Source organism: Macrobrachium rosenbergii, chromosome 37 (genome assembly GCF_040412425.1).
Source record: "Macrobrachium rosenbergii isolate ZJJX-2024 chromosome 37, ASM4041242v1, whole genome shotgun sequence".
Classification (NCBI taxonomy): Eukaryota; Metazoa; Arthropoda; class Malacostraca; order Decapoda; family Palaemonidae; genus Macrobrachium; species Macrobrachium rosenbergii.
In genome coordinates this window covers 2805315-2827675 of record NC_089777.1, presented here as the reverse complement: position 1 = coordinate 2827675, position 22361 = coordinate 2805315, and the positions used below count along the sequence as shown (strand labels likewise).

At 34.3% G+C, this 22361-nt stretch overlaps 2 protein-coding genes across 2 annotated transcripts in view; one reads left to right on the top strand and one right to left on the bottom strand.

The window, feature by feature from the left end:
* LOC136825092 (uncharacterized) overlaps positions 1–22361 on the bottom strand; it is a 467192-nt gene that overhangs the window by 307474 nt on the left and 137357 nt on the right. The window contains exon 7 of the mRNA XM_067081135.1: positions 11686–11828. Coding sequence (XP_066937236.1) covers positions 11686–11828 — 143 coding nt within the window. The remainder of the gene's footprint in view (positions 1–11685; positions 11829–22361) is intronic.
* The window catches only part of LOC136825252 (uncharacterized), a 218875-nt gene that overhangs the window by 96881 nt on the left and 99633 nt on the right, over positions 1–22361 (top strand). The window lies entirely within an intron of this gene.

Here is a 22361-nt window from a genome sequence, read left to right as displayed (position 1 = left end):
AATAGGAAAGAAGTAAAAAGACATAACAGAGCATAGACTAAATATTTCTTATTAAAAAAAGACAACTATTCTCATACAATACTAATGAATGAGTTTAAATTAGAACTGAGGGGTTGGTTCAGTTTTTCATGAATTGGACAGTGAAGTTTACTTTATTATAGTAACACATCATAAATAGACATCATTGGCTTAGGCCTATACTAAATTATCTGTACCACATAGATATATTGTTTTAGATTTTTACTGTATGATTTGGACTTATAATAACAGCATATAAATAGCACTGAAAGGTGTAACAGTGAAATGAATAATGCCTATACAGTACATAATCTATTCATATTTTGATCAGAGCATCTGAGATGCTTCCCAGATGAAATACAGCAGCAAACTGTCACAAAATTCATGCTAACCTGAACACACGTGCAATTACCTGTCAGTCGGTCGGAAGATATTTAGGTAATGCCATCAGTTCATCCGTTCTGGTGAGTGGACTGTCTCTGCCCATGAACTGTTGTCTAAACATAATTTTAATAGTAGTTTCGATAAACTGATAAAAGAAATGACAGGTAAACTTGATCGTGAATACACAGCCTTAGGTTGTTGAATTCTAGAGAGAGAGAGAGAGAGAGAGAGAGAGAGAGAGAGAGAGAGAGAGAGACTTACCTTACCTTACAGACCTTACAGTTTGTTCAGGTTGCCCCAGGTCCCCAGTGTGAGGCACCTTGATGTCTACCAGAGAATTGCTAACGCATCTTCCGGTATATTTTGCATCTTCCAGTTTTGGATGGTCTGGGATGCATCTTAGATATTTGTCGAGCTTATTCTTAAACACATCTACGCTCCACTCCTGTTATGTTCCTCAGATGAGCTGGTAGCGCATTCAATAGACGCTGCATTATCGATGCTGGTGCGTGGTGGATTAATGTCCTGTGTGCTTTCCTTAGTTTTCCTGGTATAGTTTTTGGCACTATTAATCTACCTCTGCTTGCTCTTTTTGATATTTTTAGTTCCATGATGTTTTCGGTAATTCCTTCTATCTGTTTCCATGCTTGAATTACCATGTAGTGTTCTCTTCTCCTTTCAAGACTATATAAATTTAAGAATTGTAGTCTTTCCCAGTAGTCAAGGTCCTTAACTTCTTCTATTCTAGCTGTAAATGACCTTTGTACACTCTCTGTTTGTGCAATATCCTTTTGGTAGTGTGGGTACCATATTATATTGCAATATTCAACATGGACTACGTCACATCCGGGAACGTTTTATAAAGCATAATCATGTGTTCAGCTTTTCTTGTTTTGAAGTGCCGGAACAACATTCCCATTTTTGCTTTTGCATTTTGCCAATAGAACTGCTATTTGATCATTGCATAACATATTCTATTCAACATCACACCAAGGTCTTTAACTGCTTCCTTGTTTGTGATTGTCTCATTATTAGGTCCTTTATATGCATATAGCATTCCTACTTTATCACCATAGTTCATTGATTCAAATTTATCAGAGCAAATACCATCCTATTTATCTCTGCCCATTTATATATTTTGTTTAGGTCTCTTTGTAGCGAGTTCCTATCTTCATCACAAGCAATTTCTCTACTTATTCTTGTGTCATCTGCGAAACTTAACTACTGAGTCCTTAACATTACTGTCTATGTCTGCAATCATAATCACAAACAGCAATGCAGCTAACACCGTACCTTGTGGTACACCGGATATTACCGTAGCTTCATCCGATTTCTCATCGTTTGCAATCACTATCTGTTTTCTGTTTTGCAAAAATTCTTTTATCCATCTTCCTACTTTGTCAACAATGTTATGTTTTCTAATTTTTTTTTCGCTAATATATTATGATCTACCTTGTCAAAAGCTTTTGCAAAGTCTAGGTAAACCACATCTGTATCTTTTCATTTATCATATTTTTATATATATGCTTTCATGGTGGACTAACAGTTGGGTTTGTGTACTTTTTCCGGTACAAAAACCATGTTGTCCTATATTGAACAATCTATTTTTCATTAAATGTTTCATTATATTTTTTCATTACCCTTTCATATACTTTCATAATATGAGATGTCAGACTCACAGGCCTATAATTACTTGCCTCTAGTCTTAAACCACTTTTGAAAGTAGGAGTAATATATGCTAATTTATGCTCATCATAAATCTTGCCTGTATCTATACTTTCTTAATAATATATGAGAGGCTTTTTGAATTGAATGAACCACTTTCTTTAACAATGGCAGGCATTTACTCAATCTGCAATATCGGCTTCTGTAATATCTATATCTGATAAGTATTCAATATTTTCATCTCTTATTTCTGTATCATTATCTTCATTGTCAATTTAGGTGTAAATTCACTCATATCTTTCTGCTAATATGTTACATATTTCCTTTTTTTTTTTATTCGTTAATCGCCCTTCAATTCTTAGAGGGCCTATTTTTACTCTTATTTTATTCATCTTTTTTTTGCATATGAATAAAAAAATTTTAGGGTTTTGCTTGATATTTTGTAGTGTCTTTTCTTTCTAGGTTCCATTTTTCATTTTCTTTTGATTGTATAATCTTTTGTTCTGCATTTTCTATCTTACTTTTTAGTTCCATCACTTTCCATGCATTCTTTTCTTTTTGCAAGACCTTTTTCCACTTTCTGATTTTCTGGAACAAGATCCTTCTGTCTCTTGGAATTCGTGACTGATGTTTACTTTTTTCTTTGGTATATATTTTTCCACTATTTCCTCTAATATTTTATATAATATATCGGTATTTACCTGTATATCATCACTTACAAATATGTTTTCCCATTCTTTGTTTAATTCTTTCATTTATTTTTGACCAATTTATATTCTTACTATAGAAATTGTATTTTCCATATCCTTCCCATTTTTGTCTCTTGCTTTTCTCTGTTTTCAGTGTGTTCTAGAACGGACTGTTAGTTCTATGACATTATGGTCCGAAATACTCGTGTTATATACTATTATTTCTTTAACATAGTTCACCTCATTCACAAATACTAGGTCTAAAATATTATCCTTTCTTGTTGGTAGGTGATTTATTTGCTGAATGTTATGTTCTAGTAGCATATCTAATAGCTTTTCAAATTTCCTCTTATCTTCTGCACTACTATTGCTCTCTTTTATATGTATAAATACAACCACAGTCTCCTATTCGTTCTTTCCATTCTACAAAAGGAAAGTTAAAGTCTCTGGATAGGAGTATAGTCCAGTCCTTGTGATTTCTACATATTTCATCCAATTTGTCAATTATTATATCAAACTCTTTAGTATTAGGGGGTCTATATATTACAATGTTCACTAATTTTTCAGATTCAAATTCTACCGCTATTAATTCATTTCTGTGTTACTATATTTCTCACAGATTTTTTCCTTGATTGGCATCTCTCCCATATATTGCGGCTCCCTTGATTTCTATTTTTTCTATCTGATCTATAAGTTTGGAAACCCTTTATCTGGTCATCTTTACCAGTCTCTTGGGAATACCAGGTTTCACTTATATTCAATATTTCTATTTTTTCATTTTGGGTTAGTTCTTCTAAGAACTCTATCTTTCTTTTGAGTTACTCAAAATAAACCCCTGCGCTGATCATCACTATGATGGTTTCATATTATCTTCCATTATCTAATATGGGTAATAATAAGGATTTTCCCATGTCTCTTTCCTGTTCTGATATGTTGATCTTTTTCATTTCCAGAAATTGGTACATTAAAAATCCAACTTTTCCATTATATTTGATCTTCCATCTTCATATTGGTTCATTTTGTGCATAAACCTGCATTTATCTCCATATCTGCACCATCCCCAGCATCATAGATACATTGCTTGTTCCTTGTGCTATATCTAGGTGCTGATGCCTCATATCGTGGTGCTGACATTTCATAATGAGTTGTTGGCTTGCTTTTGCCTTCATCACATGATCTTTGTTCCTTTCTTTATTTGTTTCATTTTTTCCTTGATTTTTATATGTATTTGGTTTTGATTTTGGTTTTCATGGCTACAGGATGCATGTACCTACATTTCTTATTAAACCTACATCCATTTCCTTTTTTCCAGTTTCTACATATTTTTGGATGTAGATCGCTCTGCATTCCTCTTCATAGCCATCTAGATATGCCATTTGCCATAGATCTCATAATTGTGACATATCTTGGGATGTTTGTAATAACATCTTTCACCAAACCTGCAATTCCCTCTTTTCAAAAAGGGTGCATACTGTGTCTTTCTTTTCTTTTTTTTTTTCTTGTTCTTTCCCATCGGTATGAAGATCCGGTACAACCTCTTTGGGATTTTATTTTGATTTATCATGTCATAATTTATTTCTTCATATGTATGTTGCTGTATTGCCTCATATGTAGAATCTATGAGTTTCTCTGCATCCATACTCTTATCCTGTTCTTTGTTTTCATTACTCTTTTCTCTCTTCAGTCTTATTTTCTTCTTTTCTATTTTCCTCTTTGAGCTTGATCCTCCACAATCTGTACATTAAGTCTTGATTTAATGACCTTGTCTATCCATACTAGACATGTTGAGCAAAATATTTTTGTGTCCTTATTTTTATTTTGAGCTATTTCAGCACACGAAGGATGCGTAGGTACGTGGCAAGCATAGCATTTCCTAATCAGGTTTTGTGGATTTACAATGCTATACCACACTCTACATAGTTTACATGCTTTAGACATCCGTCTGCCTGTTGCATCAATCAATATATTCACTAATTCGGACCATACTTATTTTCTTTGATGGAATGTGTTGATTTTTGTAGATTTTCTTTATAAGTCTTTTTTCATAACTTGAACTTTCATTGGTATCCCTTCCATTATTTTCATTATATTTTCTACAGATTTGCTCCAGTTTGAAGGATCGTATCCTTTCAATATGTCTGTGAATGCTTATCAAGATCTTTTGGTCGACGTTGTTATTCATCTCCACGATAAGCAAGCAGATTTCCTGTTTGCCAATTCATCATATTGAATATCACACAAAAGAAAAGAGAGAGAGAGAGAGAGAGAAGAGAGAGAGAGAGAGAGAGAGAGAGAGAGAGAGAGAGAGAGAGATTGTGTGGAGTGTGTGTGTGTTTATCGAATGTCATTCAGTTTTATTGGGCAGCGCCACAGTTGTTTAGCTAATATATATATATATATATATATATATATATATATATATATATATATATATATATATACCATGAAATTATATATATATATAATATATATATATATATATATGTATTGTCATGAGTAGTGATCAAGTACCTGGTCATTACACAAATAATAAGACCAAAAAGTTACCTCACTTCAGCCAGATACAGTGATCCCTTGAGATCATGGGATAATGGGGGGCTGAACCCCAGCGATAAGTGAAATTCCGCTAAGTAGCATTGGCCCTCCCTAGGGGAGGCATATACTGAGTATATACATGGTATATATTTAAAGGCTTTACTGTATAGCCTTTCCCACACTGTTATAAACACTTCTATGCACTTAAACACTGTATTACTATTTTGATCTCCTATCACAGTAATATGCATAAAAAAAAGATCGTCCCATATTTGTAATGTTTATTCTGAGAATCAGCTGACTGAAGCTGCTCACTAATAACGAAAGAATTAGGAAAATAATTTTTTTAGTTGCCAAAGAAACAAATTTATCAATGAAATTATTTTAATTCTGTACATAAAAGATTATGATACAGTAATTCATATTTCATTGAGAGAGAGAGAGAGAGAGAGAGAGAGAGAGAGAGAGAGAGAGAGAGAGAGAGAGAGAGAGAGAGAGAGAAATGGTGTGTACTGTACAGCACAGTAGCTTGGGACGAGACTAAGTCTTGACTAAGTCTTGACAAGCTGGTGATGAGAGAGTATACAGTATCCTTGAGTTGCTTATGTATGAAATTCGGATTTTAATTATTTTTACAGTGATTTAAGATGAAACATCAACAGTGATAAGATATTCTCTTATGTACCACTCACGTGCCTTGTCCGAGTGCCTGTATTACTATTTTGATCTCCTATCACAGTAATATGCATAAAAAAGATCATCCCATATTTGTAATGTTTACGTTTTGAGAATCAGCTGACTGAAGCTGCTCACTACTAACGAAAGAATTAGGAAAATAATTTTTTAGTTGCTAAAGAAATATGTTTTGTCAATGAAATTATTTTTAATTCTGTACATAAAAGTTTATGATACAGTAATTCATATTTCATTGAGAGAGAGAGAGAGAGAGAGAGAGAGAGAGAGAGAGAGAGAGAGAGAGAGAGAGAGAGAGAGAGAGAGAAAATGGTGTGTATGTACAGCACAGTAGCTTGGGACGAGACTGTATACAGTATCCTTGAGTTGCTTACGTATGAAATTCCGATTTTAATTATTTTTACAGTGATTTAAGATGAAACATCAACAGTGATAAGATATTCTCTTATGTACCACTCACATGCCTTGTCCGAGTGCCTGTGGGTATATCAATGAAATTCCAGTCCTTGCGCGTTTCTTTAAAGCCGTTCTTCTCACGTAACATGATGAAACATCGCTGTTTTCCGCAATATGGCTGCCGATATGGTGGTACTTTTTAATTTTAATTTTTCGATGAATATTTCTGAAAATCCGCGATGCAGTGAAGCATCTTTTGTTTAACTTCATTTTGTACTGAATTATATGTCATAAATGCAATGAACCAACAGTACTAGCAGATATTAATAATTATTAATGGAATTAATGAAATATTTGGGTCTTCATATATCGCGACTATTTTTGAAATTTCCGGAAAATCCGCTATATATTTTCTCTTATAATATACATACGAATGGAAAAAATCCATGAAGTCGTGAATCCGGATAGTTGAACCGCTGGTTATTTGAGGGTTCACTGTACTTGAAACCTCATAACAAAAATATTAAGACTGAAGGTACAGTGATCCCTTAAAACTTGCTTAACACTTGAAAAATTCAATCTAAATTTATCAAGTTATGGGTGACCTAACAACTGATAAGCTATAAAACAGACTAGGGAAAAAGGGCATCACTCCAACAAATACTATAACTGTTTCCCAAGAATTTCACCTAGATAAGTCTCAGGTGAACAAACAGATACATCACTTAGCTTGTACACATACACATAAATATCTCATAGTCGGTAGAGTTGCAGGCTACCACTCGCTAGGCCCGAGTTCGAGTCTCCGGCTGGCTAATGAAGAGTTAGAGGAATTTATTTCTGGTGACAGAAATTCATTTCTCGCTATAATATGGTTCCGATTCCACAATACGCTGTAGGTCCCGTTGCTAAGTAACCAATTGGCTCTTAGCCACGTAAAATAAGTCTAATCCTTTGGGCCAGCCCAATGAGAGCTGTTAATCAGCTCAGTGGTCTGGTAAAACTAAGGTATAATTAACTTTTTTTCTAATCACTGGTGGTCAGAATGAAACACTGTGCTTTTTAAAACTTTAAACAAACAAATTTATTTCTAAGTTCAAAAGTTATAAGCACAGTTCACAATCTCAAAAAGATTCACTATTACTTGACAACAGTGTAAGATTACGTATTTCTTAACCAAAATTAAGTCACAAAACTTTATCATGAAATCACTTTAATTAAGTAAAATTCAAACCATTAACTTTCACTCAAGCTTTAGATATAAATCTGAACATCTGCAATTAGCCCAAGTGTTAACTAATAAATTATTAAATGGGAATCAATACAGGTACTCACTGAAATCTCAACAATAAGTATGTACTGACATCTCAATAATGCAAATTTACACCAACACAAATCTTTGGGTAATATTGTGAAATTATAAACATTTCAACTTGTGTGAGTAATATGAAAACATAAACACATAAGAATGAAATATGCAAAAAATGGAAATATACCAACAGCAGTTTCACTAAGACAAAATATGATTAAAAATTATGTCAATCTTTCAAAAGATTACCTTCACTTTAAAAAAAAAAAGGCTAAACTCACGTCTTTCTAAAACTTCCTCAAAGGCAACACTGCCAAGTCACAATTATTTGCACTTAGTAAAATATAGTTAGCAGCAAGACACATTAGAACTCACTATAAGAGATATTATCCACCTCTTATCAAAATAATAATTCTCTATCACAATAACAGTATAAAATATATCAAGTAAGAATCTTACCTTCTTCAACAGAAAATAGTAAATCACATTTTCACAATGCTTGCACAATATAAATGCCTTAGATCATTCTTACAAAATGTATATACTTCGTGGGTGAATTTGACAAAACTTATGTTTTTGTGGAAGGAGGATAACCAATACTTTATATACCATTAGACACAATACTGAACCAGCAAGAGAGAGAGAGAGAGAGAGAGAGAGAGAGAGAGAGAGAGAGAGAGAGAGAGAGAGAGAGAGAGAGAGAGAGAGAGAGAACTGCTGTCTTTGAATTCCCCAAGGCAACTCCTGGCTCTCTCTGATTTCCCTTTGTACATATATGGTGGGTCCTAAAGCGTTACTAACTAGTCCCTTCAGTCTTTGAATAATGGATTTCTACTTCCACCTCTCAGTATACATGATACATAAAGTATACATACATTATACACACAGGTATACATGTATGGTATACATACAGGACTGGAGCTTCAAGCACCTTATCTCAAGATTGACAGCATCCGTTCCACTCAATACACCTGTGTACACATAGAAAAGTATTTTGCGACCGATTTGGGTCGGCTGTCATTGTGTCAACTTCATCTCTCTCACTTCCTCATTCCTTCTTCTCAGATTAAGTAACATATAATAAGGCATAGAAAAGTTAATAATTAATGAACAGGCACACAGAATAAATATGTAACAAGCACTGGCCAGAACTGTCATTTTATCAAAGATAGGCAGACAAGAGGGGTTATCTGATAATGTTTCAAAATAATATATATATATATATATATATATATATATATATATATATATATATATATATATATATATATATATATATATATATATATATATATATAATATATATATATATAATATAAATATATATATAATATATATATACACACACACATGTAGTGCTCGAAAGTTATGATAATTCGCTTTTCACGATGGGGTTAGCAATTAACATCGACACGACAATATTTTAAAATACGTATTTTTAAATTTCGCGGGCGACTGGCACAGGCAACAGCATACAATCAGGCAGCGTACGGTGTACGATATGTTGGCCCCAGTTGCTGGAATAGGTACATTAATTCAATGAGCCGAAAATGACTTGCTCTCGTTGTGTCGGAAGTTAAAATAGGTCAGTGTTTGTTTGCAATTTTTGTGCGTTTGTAAATACAGGTAGTTCACAAGTTAAGATAATTCGAGTTTACGATGGAGTTAGCAATTAATACCGGTACTACAATATTTGGAAAATATTTTTAAATTTTGCACAGGCACAGGCAACAGCTACAATCAGGCAGCAAGAGAGACCAACTTCTTTTCCTCCATCTCTTCATTCCATCTTCTAGTTAAAAAAGTAAGAGAATGATAAAAGTATTGTTAGTAACTTTATACTCTTGCAAAAATGCATACAGCCATAAACAACCAAATGAGAAACTGTTGTTTTGCTAATAACCGAATCGGACAACAACTGTTTTGCTTGTATTTCAACCATCGTACGGTTAAACAATTACCGAGTTATGTTAAAAATGACGTTAAGTACTGATATATTTTTACATTATACCCTTATCCGCTTTGAAGAAAAGATCGGCGAGGAAATATACTGCTACAGTAAATTTAAGCTGCAAGTTGTAGCTGAAGCTGAGAAACGAATGTTCAAGCTGCTAATGACTACAAATTATCGTGCATTGGCAACATGGATGAAACTCGACCGCAAATAAAATTGAGAGTATTATGATCAAAACTACTGGGCATGAAAGAACACATATTACTGCTGTTTTTGTCCAATAAAAGATAAATACGAAAAGCTCGTAGTATGATGATGAAATCAAGAGGAAATAGCGAACGGAATTTTGATTTTTTTTACACAAAACAAGCATGCCCCTAAACGACCAGCCACCAACGTCATCTATTAACGAAAAAAATAGCTAAATTAATTCCAGAACAAGACATATCTAAGTTATATTTTGACTTAAAAACACTTTGTATAACGATAAATATATGTCCCATATAAATAAAGTATCTAGAGATTTATTTACGCTAACTAGAAGCAAGAAAAGAGCTCTGAACTGAGTTAAATGTGGCGAAATAAACACCACGTGATCAATTCCCAAACCAAAACATTTGATCGCAATTTATAATGCAAAAGCAATATGAGAATATATACAACTGGATACAGTGCAGTAAAGCATAACTTTTTAAAAGATCCATGGAAAAGATGCACATTCATTATTTTGATGTTTGTATAATACGGTGTTAATATGTGAAAATAGAATACAGTATAATGTAGGCTAGGCTACCGTATATTATATACCAAAGTGCAGGCTAGGCCTTTTTATTCAATTTCTCTTTACACTGACTTATCATGTCAGTCTGCACTGAACCTGCAGAATTAGCTGACACTAATAATTACTATACCATACATGTATAGAGTATACTGTGTAGTGTAGGCTAGGCTACCATACATGTATAGATGCTACTGATTACCCTAGTGTAGGCTAGGCCAAAATCAAGTTACAATTTTTTCAACAAATGATGGGTTTTTTGGAACCTAACCCCATCGTAAGTAGGGCAATACCTGTGTGTATATATATATATATATAATATATATATATATATATATATATATATATATATATATATATATATATATATATATATATATATATATATATATATATATATATATATATATATATATATATATATATAAATATATATATATATATATATATAATATATATATATATATATATGAATACCCTTACTAGTAATCTCATGCATTAAAATCCACAACTTTTAAAGAGTACTAATTTTTTTTTTTTGTTTATAAATCTCTTCAATGCCTAATACTCTTAACATCACACTTATGTGGGTACTGTACTGCTTAAAGTGTGTTTGCATGGTACAGTGTAGAAAATACACTGGTCCTTAGGAATGGACTGTTGGCTCCAGCTGCTGAGCTTTCATTCATTTACTTCTTAGTTTTCTATAAAGGAGAACGATTGAGATGGCTATTTGTCTGTCCGTCAACACTTTTCTGATCACCCTCAGATCTTAAAAACTACTGAGGCTAGAGGGCTGCAAATTGGTATGTTGATCATCCACCCTCCAATCATCAAACATATCAAACTGCAGCCCTCTAGCCTCAGTAATTTTTATTTTATTACGGTTAAAGTTAGCCATGATCATGCATCTAGGACCGCTATAGGTGCTGACAACACAGGCCACCACCAGGCCATGGCTGAAAGTTTCATGGGTCATGGCTGAGAGTTTCACACAGCATTATACACTGTACAGAAAACCTGATTGCTCCAAAGAAACTTCGGCACATTTTTCATTTATCTGTTCATTCTGGTCCCAAATCATTTAGGCATCTAACTTCTTTACCATTTTCCATTTTGAGCTGGCATTTATGGATGAGTCTACTGAGTTTACTACTGATGTTGTTGAACTACAAAATAACAATAGTACTACCTCTCTAAAACAGTGTTGTTAAGATCTACAAATTCTAAACAGTCCTTAGAGATTTCTAATTTAAATACTTACCCTACATCATTAAATTCGTCATCTAGCCTTGGATTTTTGTGTATGTATTTGAAAATGCCATGGGCAAATTTAGAAGAGGATCCTGAAGAAACTCTCTCATCATATTTGCACTTGCCAGAAATTGCCTCACATGCCTCTTTGACCTGCAACAGAATGTTAACAGATTAACTTACAATTTTTTTGAGGAATTCTGGACTATTTGCACTTCTGGAATCTACTTAATTTAAAAATATCAACCAAACCTAGAATAACATAACCATATCAACAGCTAAAAAGTTTTTAAAGAGGTAATTTAGCGGTTCGAATCTTGGTAAGACAACCTACTTTACATGCATAATTAAAGTTAAACCAATGTCTCGACAAAAACCTTCCCAAAAATTTCAATGAAATTTTCATAAAAAAGACTGAAGAAAAACATTCATATGTTCTATTTATAGCACTTTTGTGATGCATATGCCAGACTACTGAGGTAAATGGGCATACAGGAGGGCAGGACTAAAGGTAGTTTTCAGAGGAATATCTGGCCATCCTACCAGTCATTACTGGAGATTCACACACTGCCGATACCTGGGAACACACAACAGGTTCGACCTGGGGGGGGAACCACCTGTGGGCCAACCCCCTTGGCCTCCATTGGACTTTCGGTATGTCTTCTCCCAGGTTCAAGTGGGCAAGACAGTGACCTTGGTCTAGGAGAACCACTTGCACAACACTATCACTTGTAACTTTGCAGAAGTGGCACCTTCAGTGACGCACCTAGCTCCACCACTGTATTCATCGGTAGGATAATTTTCTGTGAAACCTAGACTCTAGATTGGCAAAGGCATTGGGTATGGAAGCGAGGGAGTCAGGCATGGGAGTAGGTGGATTAAAAGTAGGAGGGCTAGTAGCAGGAGAAAAATTAGGAAGAGGGGAAGAAAGAATAGCAGAGCTATCTTCTAACCTAGGTTAGGGTAGAATACCAGGCTAAGGGAAGCTTGTTTCTAGGCTATAGAGGCCGAGTTCCTTTTTCTAATAGGTGAACTTGAATCAGACATAATACAGTAATAACCAAAGAACTAGAAAAAATTATCCTGAAAGCTATTGAAGCTTGGAGGCTACTCAAATAAGCAATAATACTTCCCTGAAATTCAGCCATACAACCAAAAATCAGTAAACAACAGCTGCAGCAAACCCCCAATATTACTTGAGAGCATGGCAGAAACATGCAGCAAACCCCCAATATTACTTGAGAGCATGGCAGAAACAGAGTGTTTTCTGGTAAGATTTTTAAAATTGAGGCTGCTGCACAAGTTAGAAACTATAGCTTTGTAATTACTTGTTAAGTTACTTACATGAAATCACATTTTCTAGAATGCCTAATATATTCTTTATTTTTTCTGAGTTTTACCAGGTGAAATTTTTGGCCAACAGCAAGCATTCAAGGTCTGTAATGAAGATTTTTAAACTTAATTCCAAAAATGGTATTACTTTACTCTATGGTTTGAGAAGTATCACACTGAAATGAATCACCAATAAAAGATACGTACTGCAATTTGGTATTTGAATAATTACCTACAAATCATTTGCTCTCTATTATAACAACACACAGTAAACCCCCTGTATTTGCTGGGAAGCATACCACAAACCCTCATGAAACAATTAACAACCCCTCTAAAAAGCTTATAACTGCCTATCCTGAAAGTTCAAATACCAAATGTATACCTAAACTAGCATCCTACATGAAATATACCTTAAACTATTATCGGATTTCTCCGTGGAAAATTTTGCCCATTCATGGGTACTGTATTTTTTTCACTGAGAAATATTCACTCATTACTGTATTTTTATCTCATATTCATTACTAAATGCAATTTTTGTGATAAAACTATTAAAATACTCAGGTAGTGCTCCACTTACGATATTTCACCTTACGATAATTCGATTTTGCAACGGGGTAAGCATTTAATACCGATACGGCAATAATTATAAAATATTTTTTAAATTTTGCGCGGGCGCAGGCAGCGAGAGACCACATTACAATAGACCTGCTTCTTTTCCTCCAACTCTTTATCCCATCTTCTAGTTAAAAAAGTAAAAGAGAATGATAAAAGTATTATTAGTAACGTTATACTCTTGGGTAAATGCGTACAGCCATAAACAACCGACAAGAAACTCTTGTTTTGTTTGTCACCGAATCGGATAACAAAAGCGCTTTCGCTTGTACAGTATTTCAACCAACGTACGGTAATACACAATTAACGTAGGTTATAGTACAAATGACGTTAAGTAGAATAGGACCGATATACTTGCACATTATACCCTTATTCGGTATGGATAAAAGATCGGCATGGAAATATACTGCTAAATTTAAGCTTTTAAGTTGTGGCTGAAGCTGAGAAAACAATGTTCAAGCTGCTAATGGCTATACTGTACTGTAAATTATCGTGCATCGGCAACATGGATGAAACTCGACCGTCAATAAAGTTGAGAAAGTATTTTAATAAAAACTACTGGGCATGAAAGAACACATTACTGCTATTTTTACACCGATAAATGATACATACATAAAGCTCAGTATTATGATGAAATCAAATGAAAATAGCTTAACGGAATCTTGATTTTTTTTTTTAACACAAAACAAACATCCCAAACAGCCACCGTCATCTATTAATGAAACAAATGGCTAAATTAGTTTCACAACGAGACGTATTCAAGTTATATTTCAATTAAAACACTTTGTATAACAAAAATAACCTTGCCCGGTGTAAATAAAGTATCCAAAGATTCATTTACGCTAACTAGAAGCAATAAAAGTGCTGAGAACTGAGTTAAATGTGGCGAAATAAACACCGCAGAAACATTTCCAAATCAAAATATTGATTACAATTTATAATACAAAAGCAATATAAGAATATATACAATATTATTAGATACAGTGAATTAAGGCATAATGTTTTAAAAGATCCATGGAAAAAATGCATATTCGTTATATTGATGTTTTTATAATAATGACATGTGAATATAGAGTACAATATAATGAAGGCTTGGCGATATGTGAATATAGAGTACAGTATAGTGTAGGCTATGCGATATGTGAATATAGAGTAAAGTATAATGTAGGCTACGTGATATGTGAATATAGAGTACAGTATAATGTAGGCTAGGCTAACGATCTACCTATGATATACCATAGTGTAGGCTAAAGCTAAATCTTGTTTGTTATTCAATTTCTTTGTATTGAATTATCAAAGTCACTCTGCATGAACCTCCAGAATTAGCTGATATTAATAATCACTATACCGTGTATGTATAAAGTATAGTTTATAGTGTAGGCTAGGGCTACCATATATGTATACATGGTACCAAATACCCTATTGTAGGCTAGGCTATATTCGAGATATGTTTTGGTATTTCTTACTTTTTTCCAACAAACGATGGTTTTTTGAATCTAACCCCATCATAAGTGGGATAATACCCGTATAAGCATTTTTAGTTTGCTTTGTATGTGTCTGAACTATCAAAATAGGCAGTTCTAAGTGTTTTTAGAAGGGTTCTAAGTATTCACGGTTTTAACTATTTGCAGGGGTGTGGTACACATCCCCGCAATTACAGGAGTTTTACTGTATATCTTTCTATCAACCACTTACCTTTCTATCTATCTACCTATCTATCCATCTCTCACATTTTGTGTATCCTTTGGCATGAGAGAGAGAGAGAGAGAGAGAGAGAGAGAGAGAGAGAGAGAGAGAGAGAGAGAGAGAGAGAGAGAGAGAAGGTGTTTGTTCTTACATATTATGACAAGGAAAGAGAGAATGACTTTGGAAAGAGAGAGAGAGAGAGAGAGAGAGAGAGAGAGAGAGAGAGAGAGAGAGAGAGAGAGAGAGAGAGAGAGAGAGAGAGAGAATATTTTTAAGTATCCTTGACCATCAGTGGGCAACATTACCTCCCATCGTGGTCTATGTCAATATGTCAAGTTAATTGACAGGCACGGGCAGCCCACCCTTGCTCTGAAGAGTCCGAGAAAAAATACTGGGAATAATGTACTTGTTTAAAATTTTAAAATAATTTACTATAGAAATGGAAAAAAGTTGTAATTATAGCATGGAAAATATGAAAAAATTAATAACAAAGTAAAAGTCATGTTTATCTATAAAACTACAGTGTACAAAACAAATAAACATATTTACATAAGCATAAAGCGCTATCTCAGAGAGAGAGAGAGAGAGAGAGAGAGAGAGAGAGAGAGAGAGGAGAGAGAGAGAGAGAGAGAGAGAGAGAGAGAGAGAGAGAATTTTTCAGCATCCTTCAGTAGGGTATTGACCACCAAGTGGCAACATTTATTTGACCACCAAGTGGCAACATTTATTTGACCACTGAGTGGCAACATCTTCTACCCTTTGAGTTAGTCAGTATGTCAAGATATTTGACATACTTGACAGGTTGCACAATCTCCCCTCACTCCAGAGCTGGAAAAAGATGAAGGAAAGAATTTATATTGAATTAAAATCTTACTAATTCACTATATTTTCTTTAATGAATTGATATTTTGCTGTGTTTAGTACATTAATATTATTTGAAAATTAGTAAATCATTTATTTATCATACAAAATAAACAAACATACATATTACATATGCATAAAATTCTCTCATCTCAGAGAGAGAGAGAGAGAGAGAGAGAGAGAGAGAGAGAGAGAGAGAGAGAGAGAGAGAGAGAGAGAGAGAGGTTAAAAGTTAAGTTTATCCTAGTTTAACCAGACCACTGGGCAGTTTACATCTCTCCTAGGGCTGGCCCGAAGGATTAGACTTATTTTACGTGGCTAAGAACCAATTGGTTACCTAGCAATGGGACCTACAGCTGTATTGTGGAATCCAAACCACATTATGACAAGAAATGAATTTCTATCACCAGAAATAAATTCCTCTAATTCTTCATTGGCCAGTGGAGACTTGAACGATGGGCCACCAGCGTGCTAGCCGAGAGCTCTAGCCACCCTCCAATGAAGAATTTGAGAGAGAGAGAATTATTATTTTTGTTATTTAATGTTATTATTAAATTATTAAACTTAATATTTAAAATTAGTACTGTAAATCATTATGCAAGCATAAAATGTATATGTACGTGCAGTGCAGTATTTAATCACGAAAATATGAAAACAAAGAATATTGCTCTATCCACAGAAAATTCTGAAATCACTGAGTCAGCGACTTGTGAGAACGTGAATCTGAGGGGTTTACTGAAACAGTAAAGTGTAATATTATAACAGAAATGAAAAAAAAAAAAAATCGAAATGTAAATATCAAAGCGAGAAAAATTAGTGTTACACGCTCAGTAGGACTCTGATGATATCACTAGTGGCACTAACAGGCTCGCAGGCGAAGGGTTAACAGGCCAAAGGATAAATTTGTTACACAACTAGCAGGACACTGATCTTCTCATTAGTGGTGGTAACAGGCTCGCAGCAAAAAGGTTAATAGGCAAAGGCAAAACTTGGGGCAGAAATCTTACATGTCCCATATCTTACCAATACATATTAACCATTTAGTGTGCTTGTCATGATTGGTCAAAGATGCAATGCTCCCTCTAGCTTAAAAGAACTGCCTTATTATGTAGTGGTGAAAACCACCTACACAAAACAAAGACAAAATTATACATATTTTCCAGCACAGCACAAGAAAAAATAAGCAAAATACTTCCCAACAGCCATGGCACACTATCAACTTACTGAAGCATATAAAATGAACTGCCCTATCCTTCCCTTACTGGAGGGTAGGTAAGCATGAAGACAAAGCTGACCAGTGACCAGGTAGACCTTCATTTCTCTAAACTGTCAGGTGAGCCTGCAGCTCAAACTCATATCTACATATATGAAAGCTGGATATGATTCACAGTAGTATTCAATTATTACAAAAGAACCCTGTTGTTACACTAATCATAAATGACCACAGTACTGACAAGCACTGCTATTATATGCCTGAGGTTAAATCAGATGCTTCTGCAGAAAAGCTCCTTCATGACGCTTAACTGGATAACCTCCATGAATGAAAAATAAGAGCCACTGTGACTAATGAAGCAGTCTGTCTAACACTGGCAAAGTTCTCCAGTGGTCTACTAGGAGTAAGAAAAGTTCCAGGAACCATTCTTAATAAGCACATAAAGGGACAAGTGTGGTTGAACTCAGATCTTTTGATCCAGGGACTTTGTCTAGCAGTCCTTATTAACCAAGAATGGAAATGAATATGTCTTCAAATTGTCCAAAATGTACATAGCACCTATTTTCCATCCTGTTAGGTGTGAACAGACTGAAAATGAATTGGAATCTTGTTGCATAGGTTCGTACAAATAATTCAAACAAAGAAGTTCCCGATAATAGCCAAAGGGCACACAACACTTGAGGATGCCAAGACCATCCTACTGAGAAAATCTGACCTTTTCTGCTCAAGTATCTTCATGATGCCATAATTGGGATTACAGGAACATTCCCTAGCTCTGCTCAGCTGACAACAGATACCACTATGAAACAAAAATCTCTCCAACTTCATTCCAATTTGGCTTCCCAGGTAAGTAAATATTGAAAACTTAAGTGTCAGGAAGATAACTTCCAACACTTCTTTTTGACAGGAAGATATCTTCCAGTGCTTCTTGCTGACTTCTTGCATACATGTTATAGAGAGACCTACTGGTACCAAAGCTAATTATACTGACCTTGCCACTAAAGGAGGTTCTCAACCAACTTTAGTTGCCGGTCGCCTACACTGCAAAAAAATCAGAAGGTTACGGGTCTTTGTGTCTACAGCACTTTACAGAAGTTCAACAATTAGAATATGATACATGGAAATAAAGAAAAATTTAGGGGAATCCTGACTAATACTGCTGATGAGAACTCAGCTGACCAACCCAACAAAAGTGAACTAGTTTTCCACCAAGATTTGTCAAGACAAATATCCACCTGCTAACCTAATATGATGCTTTTCTATTGAATCTTTCCTTTGGAATTGGTGTGTAGGGATTTGAACAAATGGACAAACAGGCTAAGTGAAAGTTGTAGGTTTGTCATGAAACAATTTAAAATTTAGTACAATAATCATAATTAGTGCATTACTAACTTAATTATATCTGCTGTACATAAAATAAGTTGTTAATGAATGGAATAGATTTAAAATATAAGTACACAAAAATACATAAAAACAATAGAAAAGATTACTCTGCAGTTAATATTTTTTTTTTTTTACTTATTTTTAATACAACATTATCCCACATTCATCTACTTGAAATCCCTAAAAACTTCATACCCTCCACACACACAAACACATAATGATCCTTCGGTTCCTTGCAAGTCAGTTTCAATCTCAATTTTTGTGTAATCACGTGTCATGTCGGAAATCACAGGGGTTGAGATGTAAGGCACTGAATGAAAATGATGGGCATAGTGAAAGAAAACACTATGATATTTACAAGAAATTTGTTTCATAAAACTCCATTTACAGTACATTATCACGAATTACAACTGAGGCAGGAGGATTCAGTTCTCAATACTCTCACATAAATAGGAGACTTGAATAAAGAAACTGACTAAGGCTCACTGAATTAAGTTTACAAAATCTATAGCTCTCAAGGGACCAGAGAGTTGTATGTGTGAGAAAGAATCCTGCAAAAGACAATAAACTATGAAATTTGCAATTACAAGTACAGGTAGTCGTCGACTTACAACGGCATTAGGTTCCGGAAGAGCGGTCGGAAGTCGATCTCATCAGAAGTCGACCAACCACATATGTACATGTATTCTGTACCTACGTGTATTATCCATCATATCTCCTAAGTATGACTAGCCTACATATACATTTTATATTATCCAAAAAAATGTGCATGTATAGTACCTATTTTTACGTTTAGCATATGAAATCTTATCATGCTTGAACTCCTTGATTAATACTTACTTTTATTACTGTATTTAACATTTTTATTGTAGGCATTCAAACCATCTGTCTGGTCTGTTTACATTTTCTTATCCGCCATTTGCATTGCCAATCGACTACATTATGACGTATCATTTACTTTTGTTTATTTATAGGTTTGAATTAAATACATACCGTGTTTGACGTATAAGACGACTTTTAAAAAAAAAAATGGCCTAAAAATCCCCTGCGTCCTATGTACATAATGTAGGCTCAAAATTTAAGAATTTTGGCCGAAATTATACATGAAACGTCACGTAGATGCGTAAAATTCGGTGTTATCCTAATAACCTATTAAAAAACATAGTTTATTATAATTATTTATCATTATCATACTTACCATCACCGCAATTACTACTGGTAGTATTATAATCAATATCTTCGTTGTTATTACCGATATTTTCATAAAAATGTTAATATCATTATCGCTCATCTACAGCGGATCGCCGCATTCCACATTTACAGATATAAACAGTACGTGTGCTGCCACCTATTGGTGATTATCTCGAGCTTTACGGATAACAAGGCTTCGTTCGGTTCGTAGCTGGCAATTCCTGCTAACATTCTCTTTACGCATAACAACATGGCTTGATCAATTGGTGGTTGACAATTCCTGCTACCATTCTCTTTAGGCATAATAACAAGGCTTCGTTGAGTTGATACTTCGTAACTCGTGCTAGCATTCTCTTTTAAGAATAATAACATGGCTTTGTTCAGTTGCTCACGAGACTCGAGCCGTTACATAGGAAACATTTTTATTTATTGATTTTACCCCTTTGATTGCATACTTTTTATAATATATAATGGATATATATAACATATATTACCGTAGGTAACATCTTTGTTAATGTTTTTGTTGATTCTGCTTTGGTAAGAAACAATGTTTACAAATGAATGTGTTGCAATCTATTGGTAAACCTATGAGGTAGCTTTTCAGCAGCAGACTAAACATTCGATCGTAGTAAATGGCTGATTGTATAATACATATTTTGATAAATATAAATATGGTAAATAACTTTTTATTAATGTTTTTGTTGATTCTGTGGGTAAGGAACAATATGCATATGATAACCTAATACTACAGTTTTTACTTACCAAAATCATATGAGCATAGGCTAGAAACCTTATTTTTTTCCCCTCAATGTCCTGCTGAAATTGGGGTCGCGTCCTATGCAGACATGCGTATTATAAGCCATCATCAAATACGGTAATTTGTTATTACATTTGATTTATTTGCAAAAATAGAAATACAAAATACATTACAAAAATATGAATCTTTTACCATTTTCGAACGACACAGCACACAATGCTGCCGAAAGCTGAGCATCTCTCAGATATGAGCGCTGCCAGTAGCGGGAAAAAGTATCGTGCCGCGCTCGACGATTTTAGCAAAAATATAAAATTAAATATTATTATATATTATTATATTGTCGTAGCCGTCGTAAAGTCTGTCAGTCGTAAGTCGCATAGGTCGTAAGTCGACGACTACCTGTACATGGATTACTCTTAGAAGAAACATATTATACGTTACTGTACTCATCATTATAGCTGAAGACAACACATCTGAATTTTAATGCAATGTATCTGCATATCCTTACTTAAAGGTTGAATCCAGCTTTTCAATTCCACTACAAGCTCTGATGGGCTGAGCTGTGTTAATGGGACCACATGGGTGACAAACCATCCAAAAATGCCATTCTACCAAGTGACCATTCAAAAATATTCATCAACAATAGAACAGACATCTATGTATACATCACTCTAAATTTGCCATGATGCTTTTCAGGTTGTTCTAATTGCAGAATATGTGAAATGAGCATAATTTGATATATAACATAATGTGTTTAATAACTGGAAATAAACATCGCATCAATACATTCTGCTAAACGATCAAGAAATTTTTTTTTTTTTTACACAGTTAAGGTTAGCCTACTATCTTAAATGCTTCCAGTTAGGAATAACCTATATTTTCTTTTTACGACAACAATGAACAAAAACTGTTAAATACCCGACTTATTAAGACAAGATCTAAAAGCCCTAAATGTGCAAGCTTTATCCTGCCTTTTTGAACACACTTCCACTGCCAATTCACTTTTTTGTCAACTTTACTGGGTCAACATTTCAAGATTTCCCAGGACTGCATTTGATAAGCAGCTGTGCTCTGTGTTCACATTTCAATTTCATTTTATCCACCTTACTCCCATCTTGCCATACATTTTGTGATTTGTTATTGTGGGAATACTGAGTTGTCTTCAATGCCTTCCTTTAGATGGCTACTGTATGTACAGCCAAATTATTCCTATTCCTTCCGGATCATCGAGATGTTTTATTTTGATCTTGTGCTTTCTGTTTCTCTGTTGTTGTAACAAATTCATCTTATAGGAATAGGGGTTCTTGCTTCATCTTTAACATGCATATTCTTGCCCATTCCTATATGCCATATTGCATCTACACTAAGTAATCCCTTGTTCAATTTAAATAGTATATGGAATTTTCCTTTTGGCACATATTCACTTGTCCATTTTTGTAATGAAGTTACTTAAATTTGTGAATGTGGTGTTATTATGAAGTTATTTTTTATTGAATCTGTGTTCATGTATTGGTTTGTGAATGTTTTGTGGTGTGCTGACCCTAGTGTTATTTGTCTGGTCATGATGCTTCAGAACACCTGCAAAGGTCTTCCTGGTCAGGATTGTAGCCCATCCACAAGATGTGGATCAAGATCCACATTTTGTGTCCAT